The 11,580-nt window shown below is 38.5% G+C and overlaps 1 protein-coding gene across 1 annotated transcript; it reads left to right on the top strand.

Annotated features, from left to right (window-relative positions):
- Window positions 1-375: 375 nt before the first annotated feature.
- Window positions 376-5,873, top strand: LOC113649663. Its single transcript, XM_047816557.1, has 7 exons — window positions 376-388; window positions 490-557; window positions 4,504-4,710; window positions 4,791-5,213; window positions 5,297-5,401; window positions 5,521-5,544; window positions 5,676-5,873. The coding sequence occupies exons 2-7, from the start codon at window positions 506-508 to the stop codon at window positions 5,705-5,707; spliced, it is 843 nt and encodes a 280-aa protein (XP_047672513.1). The 5' UTR covers window positions 376-388; window positions 490-505; the 3' UTR covers window positions 5,708-5,873.
- The last annotated feature ends 5,707 nt before the right edge of the window (window positions 5,874-11,580 follow it).

Below are 11,580 nucleotides of genomic sequence, written 5' to 3' on the forward strand. Positions count from 1 at the left end.
CCCAAACTCACAACTGCTGTAACAGGACATAAAGGATCTGCTACTAGAGTCTTGGGGCCACATATACACGCATTCAGAGTCTTGTGGAGTCCATGCTTATATATATATATATATTTCTCTCTCTCTCTCTCTCTCTCTCTCTCTCTCTCTCTCTCTCTCTCCCTATCACACACACACACACACACACACACACACACACACACACACACACACACACACACACACACACACACACAAAGCAGCAGAATCTATGTGTCTGTTTTAAAAAACCACAAGATGTGATGACCTCTAGTAATTTTTTGTCACGTCACTTCCTAATCACTTACTTAAAACATCTTGCAAATTGTTGAAGGGATTTAGTGCCTGAGACAAGATTCTGTTCATCACGGTACTGTACGCTGTTCAATTCAGTTTAATTCTATATGTTTTCATAAAGAGAAAAGCAGAATCATTTTAATCATTACTCACTTCTTGGTTTTTTTGGCTCAGTGCAAAAACAGTAAGAATGGTATTGCAGTGTTTCGTCCTTCTGGTTTTCTTCCTCGGTAGTAGCCATGGTGAGTGATTTTTTTTTAAAAGAGAATGTTAACAGAGAATGTTTGTTGAATACAATAATATTATACAGTATGTTACAACTTACCTGAACTGCTAAAGCCTGAATTACTGCATGTTTTCAGTAAGTTCAGTTTAATGGACTTCCTGAAAATAATTTTCATTTGTGACTTTGTTGCTTAGGTGATTACTTGGTAGTGTACATGTTTGACATTAAATGTTCTGTGAGATTTGATTTGTTAATATTGGTTAAAAATATAAAATATTCAGTTGAAACCAGAAGTTTACATAAACTGTATAAAAAGACACATGACATTTTTTATCTTATGGTTCTACATTAAATCATTACATGTTTAGGTCAGTTATGATTACAAAAATTATTTCTATTTGCTAAATGTCATCTGTTCATTTGGAAATGCAAACAGGGACAAAAACCTTAAATTTTGGAAAAATGTCCTGTGGTCTGATGAAACTGAAATTGAACTGTTTGGCATTAATGACCATCGTTACATTTGGAGGAAAAAGGGGGAAGCTTGCAAGCCTGCAAAGCCCAACTATAAAGTATGAAGTAGCAGCGTCATGTTGTGAGGGTGTTTTGCTTCAGGAGGGACTGATGAACTTCACAAAATAGATGGAATCATGAGGAAAGAAAATTATGTCGAAATATTGAAGCAATGTCTTGTCATGTGCATAGAACGAAGAAGCAGAGGATCCAAATGCAGGTGAAGATTTTATTTAAACAAAACACAAAGAAATTCTGGGCAAGGCAATGACAAAGCAAGGTGAGAAACGCAATCTCACGCAGCAGCCATAAAGGGACAACAACTGACCAAGAACATGACAAACAAACAGGGTTAAATACAAGTCACCTTTATTATCACACAGGGAACCAATAACAAACGAGAACAGGGACACATGACACATACAACAGGCAGGAGGACATGTGGCTAGGGAAGCAAGACCCAAACAATACAAGACAGGGTACAAAATAAAAGACATAAAATACAGAACACAAGATAAAACACAAAACTTATGTAACATAATCCCCCCTCCAAGGGCGGCTCCTGACGCTCTTAAAGAATACTCCACCCAAAAACAACAAAAAATCCGGGAGGGTGGTGGAACAGTGGCGGCAGTCTTGGGGGTGGGAAGGAGGGCCAGGCCCATGAAGCAGGACTGGAGCTTGATCCTTGTGTAAAGGTGGGCCTATGCCATGCAGTAGTGCAAGTCCTAGATGACGGGGCAATGGCAGACCTGGACCATGGGACAATGGTTGATCTGGGATGTTGAACAGTGGCATACCTGGATCATGGAGCAGTTTGTCATGGTACAATGGGGGACCTGGGCCATAAAGCATAAGCAGACCTGAGCAGTGGAGCAGAAGGTCCCAAGAGTAGAGGTGGCCCCAGACCATGCAGCACTGGAGGACCTGGGCCATGAAGCATTGGTAGACCTGGGCGGTGAAGCAGAAGGTCCTGGTGCAATGTTGGACCTAGATTATGGAGCACTGGTGCACATGGGCCATGGAGCATAGAATGAACAAATAAAAAAAGTGAAAAAAGTTAGTGAACCTCATCCATTGTCATAGTATGGTATATGTGAAACTCAGGGACGACCACCGTGGTCCCATCATAGCAGGCGTGAAACTCGGGGACAACCTCCATGGTTGCATCATGACAGGCGTGAAACTCGGGGTCAACCTCGGGGTACAGTTTAAAGGAAATGCTTCCAAATACCAGAGGGGTAAAGAGTACCCGAAAATCATACTTGGGGAAAAGTACAAATACCGTACTGCACAAATGACTACATTACAAGTTACAAGTCACCAATTCCAATATGACTTGTGTAAAAGTCTTAAAGTATCCAATTTTAAAAGCACTTGAGTAATTTACTTATGCTGAATGTAGCCTCAAAGATGCACTAGACTTCAACACGAAGAGATAATGTCAGTAAAAAAAAAACAAATGGCAAATAAGCACAGAGGCTGACAACAAAATTGATGTGAATTGCACAGTGAAGTGTGTTCCTGGTAAACAGCTCAAACTTAACAACATCCAGAAATTCTGTACAAATGAAGATTCAGATAAAGTTGAGGAAAAATGTCCACTAATAGCAACCAGTGGATTTTTTCGATGTGTCACTGCTCTGGATTCTGGTTTCTTGTTTCCATTCGCACCATCTCCCAACACTGTCACCTCATACATAGTCGCTACTGCAAATGAATACAGTGAGTAAGCTTTCCTTATCTGTATTTTCTGTATTAAATACGAGTGCACTCATTTTCAAAAACAAAAGAAATGTGGAAGATTATAAATAATATCACAGTCAATGTAAATAAAGGTCCTGAATTCGATTGGGTAAGTTTTAACCATAATACTTACTGCACAAATGACTCCATTACAAGTTACAAGTCACCAATTCCAATATGACTTGTGTAAAAGTCTTAAAGTATCCAATTTTAATAGCACTTGAGTAATTTACTTATGCTGAATGTAGGCTCAAAGATGCACTAGACCTCAACACAAAGAGATAATGTCAGTAAAAAAAACAAGGAACAGATCGTTTGTGAGGTTTTATTATATAACAGAAAGGAAATTGAACACCTTTATATTTCATAAAATTTTAAACACTGAAGAATGAAAAAAGTATCAAACAAGTCAGTCTCAGTCAAACTGAGGCATAAAAAAGGTATAAAACTATTTTTTCAAAAAGGTCTTTTCAGTACAATTGACTGAAAAATAATTAGAATAAATAAATGAATTAAATAATTTTAAAGTAAAATAAAATAATCAGAGCAGACTGCGATATGATTTACCCCTCAGTCTCAGAGGGGGGAAATATGTTTATTCAACTTTAACATTCACAGCCGAACAGAAGAGCCTATGACATCCACAACCGAGCAGAAGGGCCAAGCGGCGTCCACGGCTGAAAAGAAGGGCCAAGTAACATCCACAGCCGAGCAGAAGGGCTGAGAACAACCCCCAACATACGGTGGCCAGACCCATGTCCAAAAAACTACAATACGAGCAGGAAAGATCCTCCACCACAGAGCAAAAAATAGACAAAGATGTCCATAGGGCAAAACATATGGGCCTGCAACACCCCCTGCGGCCAAGAAGTGAGGCGACATCCTCCACGGGAAACTAGGAAGTGAAGCAACGTCCCCCACCGGAACTGGACACTGAAAACAAAAAAAACTGGTGGGCTGGTGACATACTCCACAGGCAAGAAGTGAGGTGGCGTCCTCCATGGGAAAGCAGGAAAATCCTTTTCTCTCTCTTCTGTTTCCAAACTTCTGTAAAGCTGCTTTGAGACAATGGGAAATTGTTAAAAGCTCTGTACAAATAAATCAAATTGAATTGAATTGAAAACTTATCTGTTTGATACTCAGTAAAAGTTCAAAGTAACATAAAAAAAATACTTAAGTATAGTAAAAAATACATTTTCTCAAATACTTTTCACTAATACTTCCAAATACTAAGGGAATGTAAACTTATACAGCTATATGTTCCTGTGAGAGAATAAAAATTCTCTCACAGGAACATTTTAGTCTGATGCAATGTCAAACAATTAAAAAAGGTCATGTGTCTTTTTATACAGTGTCTGAAAACTTCTGGCTTCAACTGTAGATAGTTATAGAAAGATAAAGATAACTCTCTGATATACAAACTGAAAACTACTTTGAAAAGATTCTTTTCTTCCTGTATTTAAATGAGGGGGGGAAATCTGTTATACTTCATACTCATAAGTTTAATATTAATTATAAAAACATTTAGTACAAAAGTAATTGTTTAATGACTGAATGCTCCTCTCAATAAGATTTTTTCCATCTTTCCTAAGGACATATTGAATTCATTTATACAACAAAGAATGAAGTAAAATTGTTCTGCAACACCAACAAATGGCAAATAAGCACAGAGTCTAACAACATAATTGATGTGAATTTCACAGTGAAGTGTGTTCCTGGTGAACAGCTGAAACCTAACAATATTCAGAAATTCTGTACAAATGAAGATTCAGACAAAGTAAAATGTCCACTAATAGCAACCAGTGGATTTTTTCGATGTGTCACTGCTCTGGATTCTGGTTACTTGTTTCCTTTCGCACCGTCTCCCAACACGGTCACCTCATACATAGTCGCTACTGCAAATGAATCCAGTGAGTAAGCTTTCCTTTTCTGTATTTTCTCAAAAAAATTATGTTTTCCAGAATAATCAGAAAAACTGTTTTTCCTTCAGTAACAAACAAGTCTGTGGAAAGATCTTCAGTCGTGCTCACTGAAGGTGAAGATGTACTTTTAAACTGCAGTTTCATCCGTACAGAAGGATATGACAACGTATATTTTGCTGTTTACTGGATCAAGACCATTGAAAAGAAGTCTATCTGTGTGCATTCTTATGATTATAAAAAGCTTACTGGTATAAATTACAATCCCTATTGCAATGTACAAGAAGATCTGCTTCACCGGGTCTCAGTCAAAAAACCCATAAGCATAGGCACCCATAACATCAGGATCAGTAACATAACAGAGTCAGATGCTGGACAATATCTTTGTGCTTTACGAGTGCACCCGTTTACAAATACAAAAGTAATGTGGAAGATTATAAATAATATCACAGTCAATGTAAATAAAGGTCCTGAAATAGATGGAAACCGATTGGGTAAGTTTCAACCATATTGGGTTGTGTGTCTATTAAGTATTTGGACAGAGGAAAATAGAACACATTTAATTATTTGTACACAGATTCTGAGTCTCTCATCCGCTTATGTGTTACACTGCCAATAATACTGGGTGTTCCGATAGCTGCTGTGGTGGTGCGTTTATGGAAAAAGAATAAAACCTCAGCCAGTAAGTGTCTCTAATATGATAAAACTTGTATGTTAAAACAGTCATATAAAAAAAAACCTTTTTATCCTGTATGCTATTATAGTCATTTAAATTAATATTATTATTTTTTTTCCTCACAGGATCTCAAACATGGAACTGCGAACGTAAGCTATTACACTGAAAATTAAATTTGGTTTATACTAAACAATTTTCTAATAGTTTTTTTAACTATAAGCTTCATTACTGTCTCTGTTGTGCTAATTCCTGTGATATTTATTTTTTCTTCCCCTTGTAGAATCAAAGATAGAGAAGAAACGTCTGAAATGAGCTTTGAAGCATGACAACAACACAGCATTTGGAAGAGTGAATGGTTAAAATGTGTTAATATCAGTTCTGTCTATTATGATCTATGTTGCTTACTTTAACTGTTCTTTTATATGTGTTGTAAAAAATGTACAAAAGCAATAACATTTTGAATAAAATGTTAAATCTCTCATGGTTAAGTTTAATGGTTCTAATAATTTTTTTTTCTAAGCAGACTGTACAACACACTATACAGTATATAACACATGGCCATTGTGGTCCACAGAGGATGGCATTTCTTCGTTTAGTATACTGCTATATTGCTATTCAAATTCATGCTATACATATAACCTCATCACTGAAGAATCTCCAGCTTTAAAAGTAATCACCTGCCACAAAAGCACCATTTATTCCAAATCCAGTTTAAAAGCATCAGAGGCAACACAAACAATAGCAGACATTTTAAGTAACCCCAATAGGCACACTTTGTTTTTTGACCTCCCCCATTTTTTAGTATGATAACACACATAACGGTGCATCTTTTGATGATCTGTGTAGAGTTACAAATAGTTACTATTGCTTGTATACAACACTTAGACTACCCATACAATATGTGTATGCACTCAGTGAACACATTATTTCACTATTTTCAATGTTTGTATTTCCTAGAATATAAAACTCAAGCCAAAAAATATCATTTATATATAAGATTCAGACAAATTTGGTAAATATATATATATATATATATATATATATATATATATATATATATATATATATATATATATATATATATATATCAGCAATGTTTAAATTCAAAGCTAAAATGAATTTACCTCCTAGCTATTATTTTAAAATGTCCTCATATGGAAATAAAATATAAGCCTAATTGACTACACAGGAAATGTATGATAGCATAATATTTGGTGTGACTGGGTGTATATAAATGGATGACCTCAACTTTGTATAATTACTATATTAGGAAGACATTGTTCTGCATCAAATCCTTTCCAAACCAAGGTTATGCCAAACTTAATTACAAAAACAGAGACCAATGGAACAGAGCTTGGAGTGGATTCAGACATTTGGCGTTCTTAATGTACTCCAAGTTTTTATGGTTATTTATTACTTAAAATGGGCATCATAATTAGGAGTTCTCACTCTCACATTTTTTACTGCTTATCCGAACTACCTCAGGTCACCTGTGCCTATCTCAGGCGTCATCGGGCATCAAGGCAGGGCACCCTGGACGGAGTGCCAACCCATCGCTGGTTAGAGAGTCTGACTTGTAACCCGAAGGTTGTGGGTTCGAGTCTCGGGCCGGCCACAACTGAGGTGCCCATGAGCAAAGCACCGAACCCCCCCAACTGCTCCCCGGGTGCCGCAGCATAAAGGGCTGCCCACTGCTTCGGGTGTGTGTTCACAGTGTGTGTGTGCACTTTGGATGGGTTAAATGCAGAGAACAAATTCTGAGTATGGGTCACCATACTTAGCCATATGTCACTTCACTTCACTTTAATTCAATTCAATTCAATTCAAGTTTATTTGTATAGCGCTTTTTACAATAGACATTGTCTCAAAGCAGCTTTACAGAACATAAACACAGAGCAGAAGGTAAACATAATTAATGATAAAGGAATTAACGAATAATAAAAGAAATAAGAATTAACAGAATAAAAATTCTAGATTATTATTAGATGTATATAGTTCACAGTGTGTATGTATTTATTCCCCTATGAGCAAGTCTGAGATGACTCAGGCAGCAGTGGCAAGGAAAAACTCCCTTAAATTGGTAAAGGAAGAAACCTTGAGAGGAACCGGACTCAAGGGGGAACCCATCCTCATATGGATGACACTGGGGGTGTGATTGTAATATACAGTCAGTTAAATGTTGTATTGGTGTGAGGTTCAAGGACTTCTGATCTCCTGAGTACCACAAAGTCTAACTGGAGATGTCTCAGGATTCTTAGAGTCGTCCTCGGCTCAGTGGACGTCCAAAGGCTTCGTCCCACAGAGGACGTTGGGAGCTGGTACAGTGTCTGGATGCCTCGGGATGGGTACAAAGAGAGAAGCAGTGGAAAGGGATTAACACATCTGCTGTTCATAAAAATGTGCTGGTCTGATGTACTGGTGCATGATATTATGGGATGTATTATATGTACGCCTGACTAAAGAGATGAGTTTTTAATCTACATTTAAACTGGGAAAGTGTGTCTGCGCCCCGAACACTATCAGGAAGACTATTCCAAAGTTTGGGAGCTAAATAAGAAAACGCTCTACCACCTTTAGTAGACTTAGATATTCTGGGAACTACCAGAAGCCCCGAGTTTTGTGATCTCAGAGAGCGTGAAGGATTGTAACGTGTTAGAAGACTAGTTAGATACATGGGAGCTAAACCATTAAGAGCCTTGTACGTAAGTAGCAGCAGTAACCTAAAGATAACGAGGAGTTAATGATATTAAGAAGAGGCTCACCAGCTTTATGTAACACTTCTTTCAGTAGTTTAGTTGGGATGGGGTCTAGTGAACATGTTGTTGATTTAGCTGTAGTAATAAGTTTATCTAACTCTTCCTGTCCTGTACTTGTAAAGCTGTGCAAAGCCTTAGGTGAGATTGTGTCACTGGTTGCTCTCATATGTTGAGCGTCACCTATTTTATTCCTGATACTTTCGATTTTATCAGTGAAGAATCTCATAAAGATTAAAGATAAAGACTTTACTGTATTATTTACTGGCTATCAGACATAGACTAAGGATAGCGGAGCTAACGATGAGCAGCACGCCTACAAAAGGAATGGCTAATGTTAATTCAGAGGGAGTCACCGATGTTAAAATAACTAACAACGAGGACATTCCTGAACACACATGGCCATATATGAGGGAGATGTTTGAAATAATCGGCGTCAACAATGATTCCTGGCGAATGAGTTGGGAATTGTGTCAACCAGGGGCGGTTCTAGCCCTTTTTTAGGGTGGCTTCAGCCCCCTGTGTGTAATCTCAGCCACCCTAAAACTATAAGGATAATTTTTACTTTCATAAAATAAACAATAAAAATTACGTTAAAATGCAGGACATGTCGTCGATGGGAAAGAAAATTATTTATCAGTTTGATCCAAGAGCGTATGTACAATTCATTTTTTTTCACTTTGCTTTTACACGCGTGTGTTGTAGTCTTTCAAAACTGCGTCTTCAGCTGTCTGCTTTATTTGAACGGAAAAGCACAGGTACGCGCAGTCAGAGCTGGAGGCGTTTATCCATAACGTTAATCGGCGGAAAGACGCAAAGACGGCAACCAAAAGCAGTGAAATTTCACTATTCCTAATACCAGAGTTGTCATATAATATATAATATAGAACTCTTCTAAAGATGAATCCTAGAACCGCCCCTGGTGACAACCCAAAAAACACGAAGTGCTTAATTTAATTAACATTAATTTTATCATTTGTAAAACATCACAATAATTTTGAGTTGTTTTCAAGGACAGAGCTGGAATCTCCCTACAGTTTGGGATATGGCCTTGGTCAGGGATCGGCAATCCCTCTGCTGCGGCTCCCTGTAGATTTGGAAAATAAATATTTAATTCAATTTTTTTTATTTTTGTTAGTTAGTTTTTAAAAAAAAATCTAAATTCTAAGATCATGATGCTCTTGTAACATTAAAATAAACCGTGTTTAATTTTTTTTTTTTTTTTTTTTTTTTTTTTGGTCGCTCAAAATATGCGTAATAACTGCCGACTTGCGAAATCCGACACACAGAAGCAGACGCATTTTTGGTTTGCTGCAGCCGGCAAGTAAATTTTTTATGTCATGCAGGGCGTTCAAGTGTCACGCATTGAGAGTGACAGTCACGCACTTGGGTCTTTTCTCACGCTCTCCCTCCGCGATAAAATTGCGTTTAATCGGTAGCAGTTAATTGATCTCATAAATGCAACACACAACGTTTTTTTCTATACTTTCCATAAAGGAGGTAAAAAACGATATATGCAGTGTTATCTTCATTTTAGATGTCAAAAGGGTTTTGTGGCTCCCTGTGGTATTTTTTCTGTGGGAAATGGGTCCAAATGGCTCTTTGAGTGTTTAAGGTTGCCGACCCCTGGCCTTGGTGATACACGGTATACATTATATTTCCAAAAGTATTGGGTCACCTGACCTTTCCTGCTATATGTGGTTGTTTTCTGATCTCATCCCTACTGAACACCTTTGGGATGAATGTGAACGCTGACTCCACCCTACCTCACCTACATCAGTGCCTGCCTTTTGTAACACTCGACTGATGAACACAAATATCCATCAGCACAATCCAAAATAATATAATATAATATATATATATAAAACATAACGCCCAGTTACCAGCATGACAATAAACAGGTAGTAGTAACGGCTACTTTTTACTTAAGTACATGTCAGAGCCCATACTTCTTTACTTTAACTTGAGTAAAATAGTGTAGTCACTACTTCTACTTTTATAGTGTAGTCACTACTTCTACTTCTACTTTTTTTAAAAAAATGAGTATCTGTACTTCTACTTGAGTAAAGGATGTGTGTACTTTTGCCACCTCTGCCTAATCCTAATACTTTTCTATCAAACATACCAGAGGGAACTAAATGGTACACAGTGATTGACCATTTATTTGCCTTTACTTATGGTTTTCAACAATATACCTATACAAGGCTACCACAGGTTATTGTGTGAGTCAATACATTTTAACCAGGGCCGAGCATGTGATCTTGCCAATCTAGGCCCCTTCATTGACTTCATTGGGTGCTCTGTAGCCTAACAAGTGTACCATGCAGCGGCGACTCAGGATATAGTGCTATTTACTTTTTTAAGCCTGACTACTGCTAGTACATGGACACCAGAGACAGCAGTGTTCATGTATACAACCGCATATTAATACAATACAGAAATCATGCAACAACCAACCTGCGCATTGATGTGTTGGAAAGGCTTCAAGACCTCGGCTTGCTGCGGAAACCAGGCCTCCGACCTGATACCTGCCTGATACTGGGGACCAGGAGAGGGGATGTCAAAAGCGGTGCTTGAGGAAGTGGAAGCATGTTAAGCAGGCAGGAGCCCATGCTAGGCTAAAAACAAACCCTAGCCTACTTTCCAGGATGTTTGCTCCCTGGACAATAAACTGGACTACATCATACTCGAGAGCACTACACTGCGAGAGTTTAGAAAGTGCTGCGTCTTTGTTTTTACGGAGATGTGGCTCAGCAACAGAGTTTCAGATGCCGCCATTCAGCTAGACAGGCTCACCTTGTTTCGTGCTGACAGAAATGCAGCTCTGTGCGGTAAGGATCACGGTGGTGGTGTGTGTTTACATCAACACGGTACGGTGCAAGAACTTTACAACAACTCTGTTGTTCCTTCATGCCTCAAGACAACCACCATTGTCCCTGTCCCAAATAAGTCTACAGTGTCGTGCCTCAATGATTATCGTCCTGTTACACCCATTGTTATAAAGTGCTTCGAAAAGCTTGTCATGAGGCACATCCAAACCCAGTTACCACCCTCACTGGAACCCCTACAGTTCGCGTATCGTAAAAAACCACTCCACGGACGATGCCATTGCCACAGCCTTTTATTTAGCTCTCGCCCACCTGGACAATAAAGACACTTACGTACGAATGCTGTTCATAGACTTTAGTTCAGCATTCAACACAATCCCTCAGCACTGATTTATGAAGCTGAGCCTGCTGGGACTGAACACCTCCCTCTGCAACTGGATCCTGGACTTCCTGACTGGGAGACCTCAGTCAGTCCGGATCGGAAACAGCATCTCCAGCACCACCACACTGAGCACTGGAGTCCCTCAGGGCTGCATGCTTAGCCCACTGCTGTTTAGAATCTTAGAGTCAAATCCGTAGTCTTTAATTTGACATGGTCACCAAC

Source organism: Tachysurus fulvidraco, chromosome 1 (assembly GCF_022655615.1).
Source record: "Tachysurus fulvidraco isolate hzauxx_2018 chromosome 1, HZAU_PFXX_2.0, whole genome shotgun sequence".
In the NCBI taxonomy this organism is placed as follows: domain Eukaryota; kingdom Metazoa; phylum Chordata; class Actinopteri; order Siluriformes; family Bagridae; genus Tachysurus; species Tachysurus fulvidraco.

Excerpts from the sequence above, each read along its gene's own strand:
- LOC113649663 (XM_047816557.1), top strand. The coding sequence starts at position 506 with ATGGTATTGCAGTGTTTCGTCCTTCTGGTTTTCTTCCTCGGTAGTAGC. Across the intron at positions 4,711-4,790 it reads CGCTACTGCAAATGAATCCA|TAACAAACAAGTCTGTGGAA; the intron begins GTGAGTAAGCTT and ends TTTTTCCTTCAG. Across the intron at positions 5,545-5,675 it reads TCAAACATGGAACTGCGAAC|AATCAAAGATAGAGAAGAAA; the intron begins GTAAGCTATTAC and ends TTCCCCTTGTAG.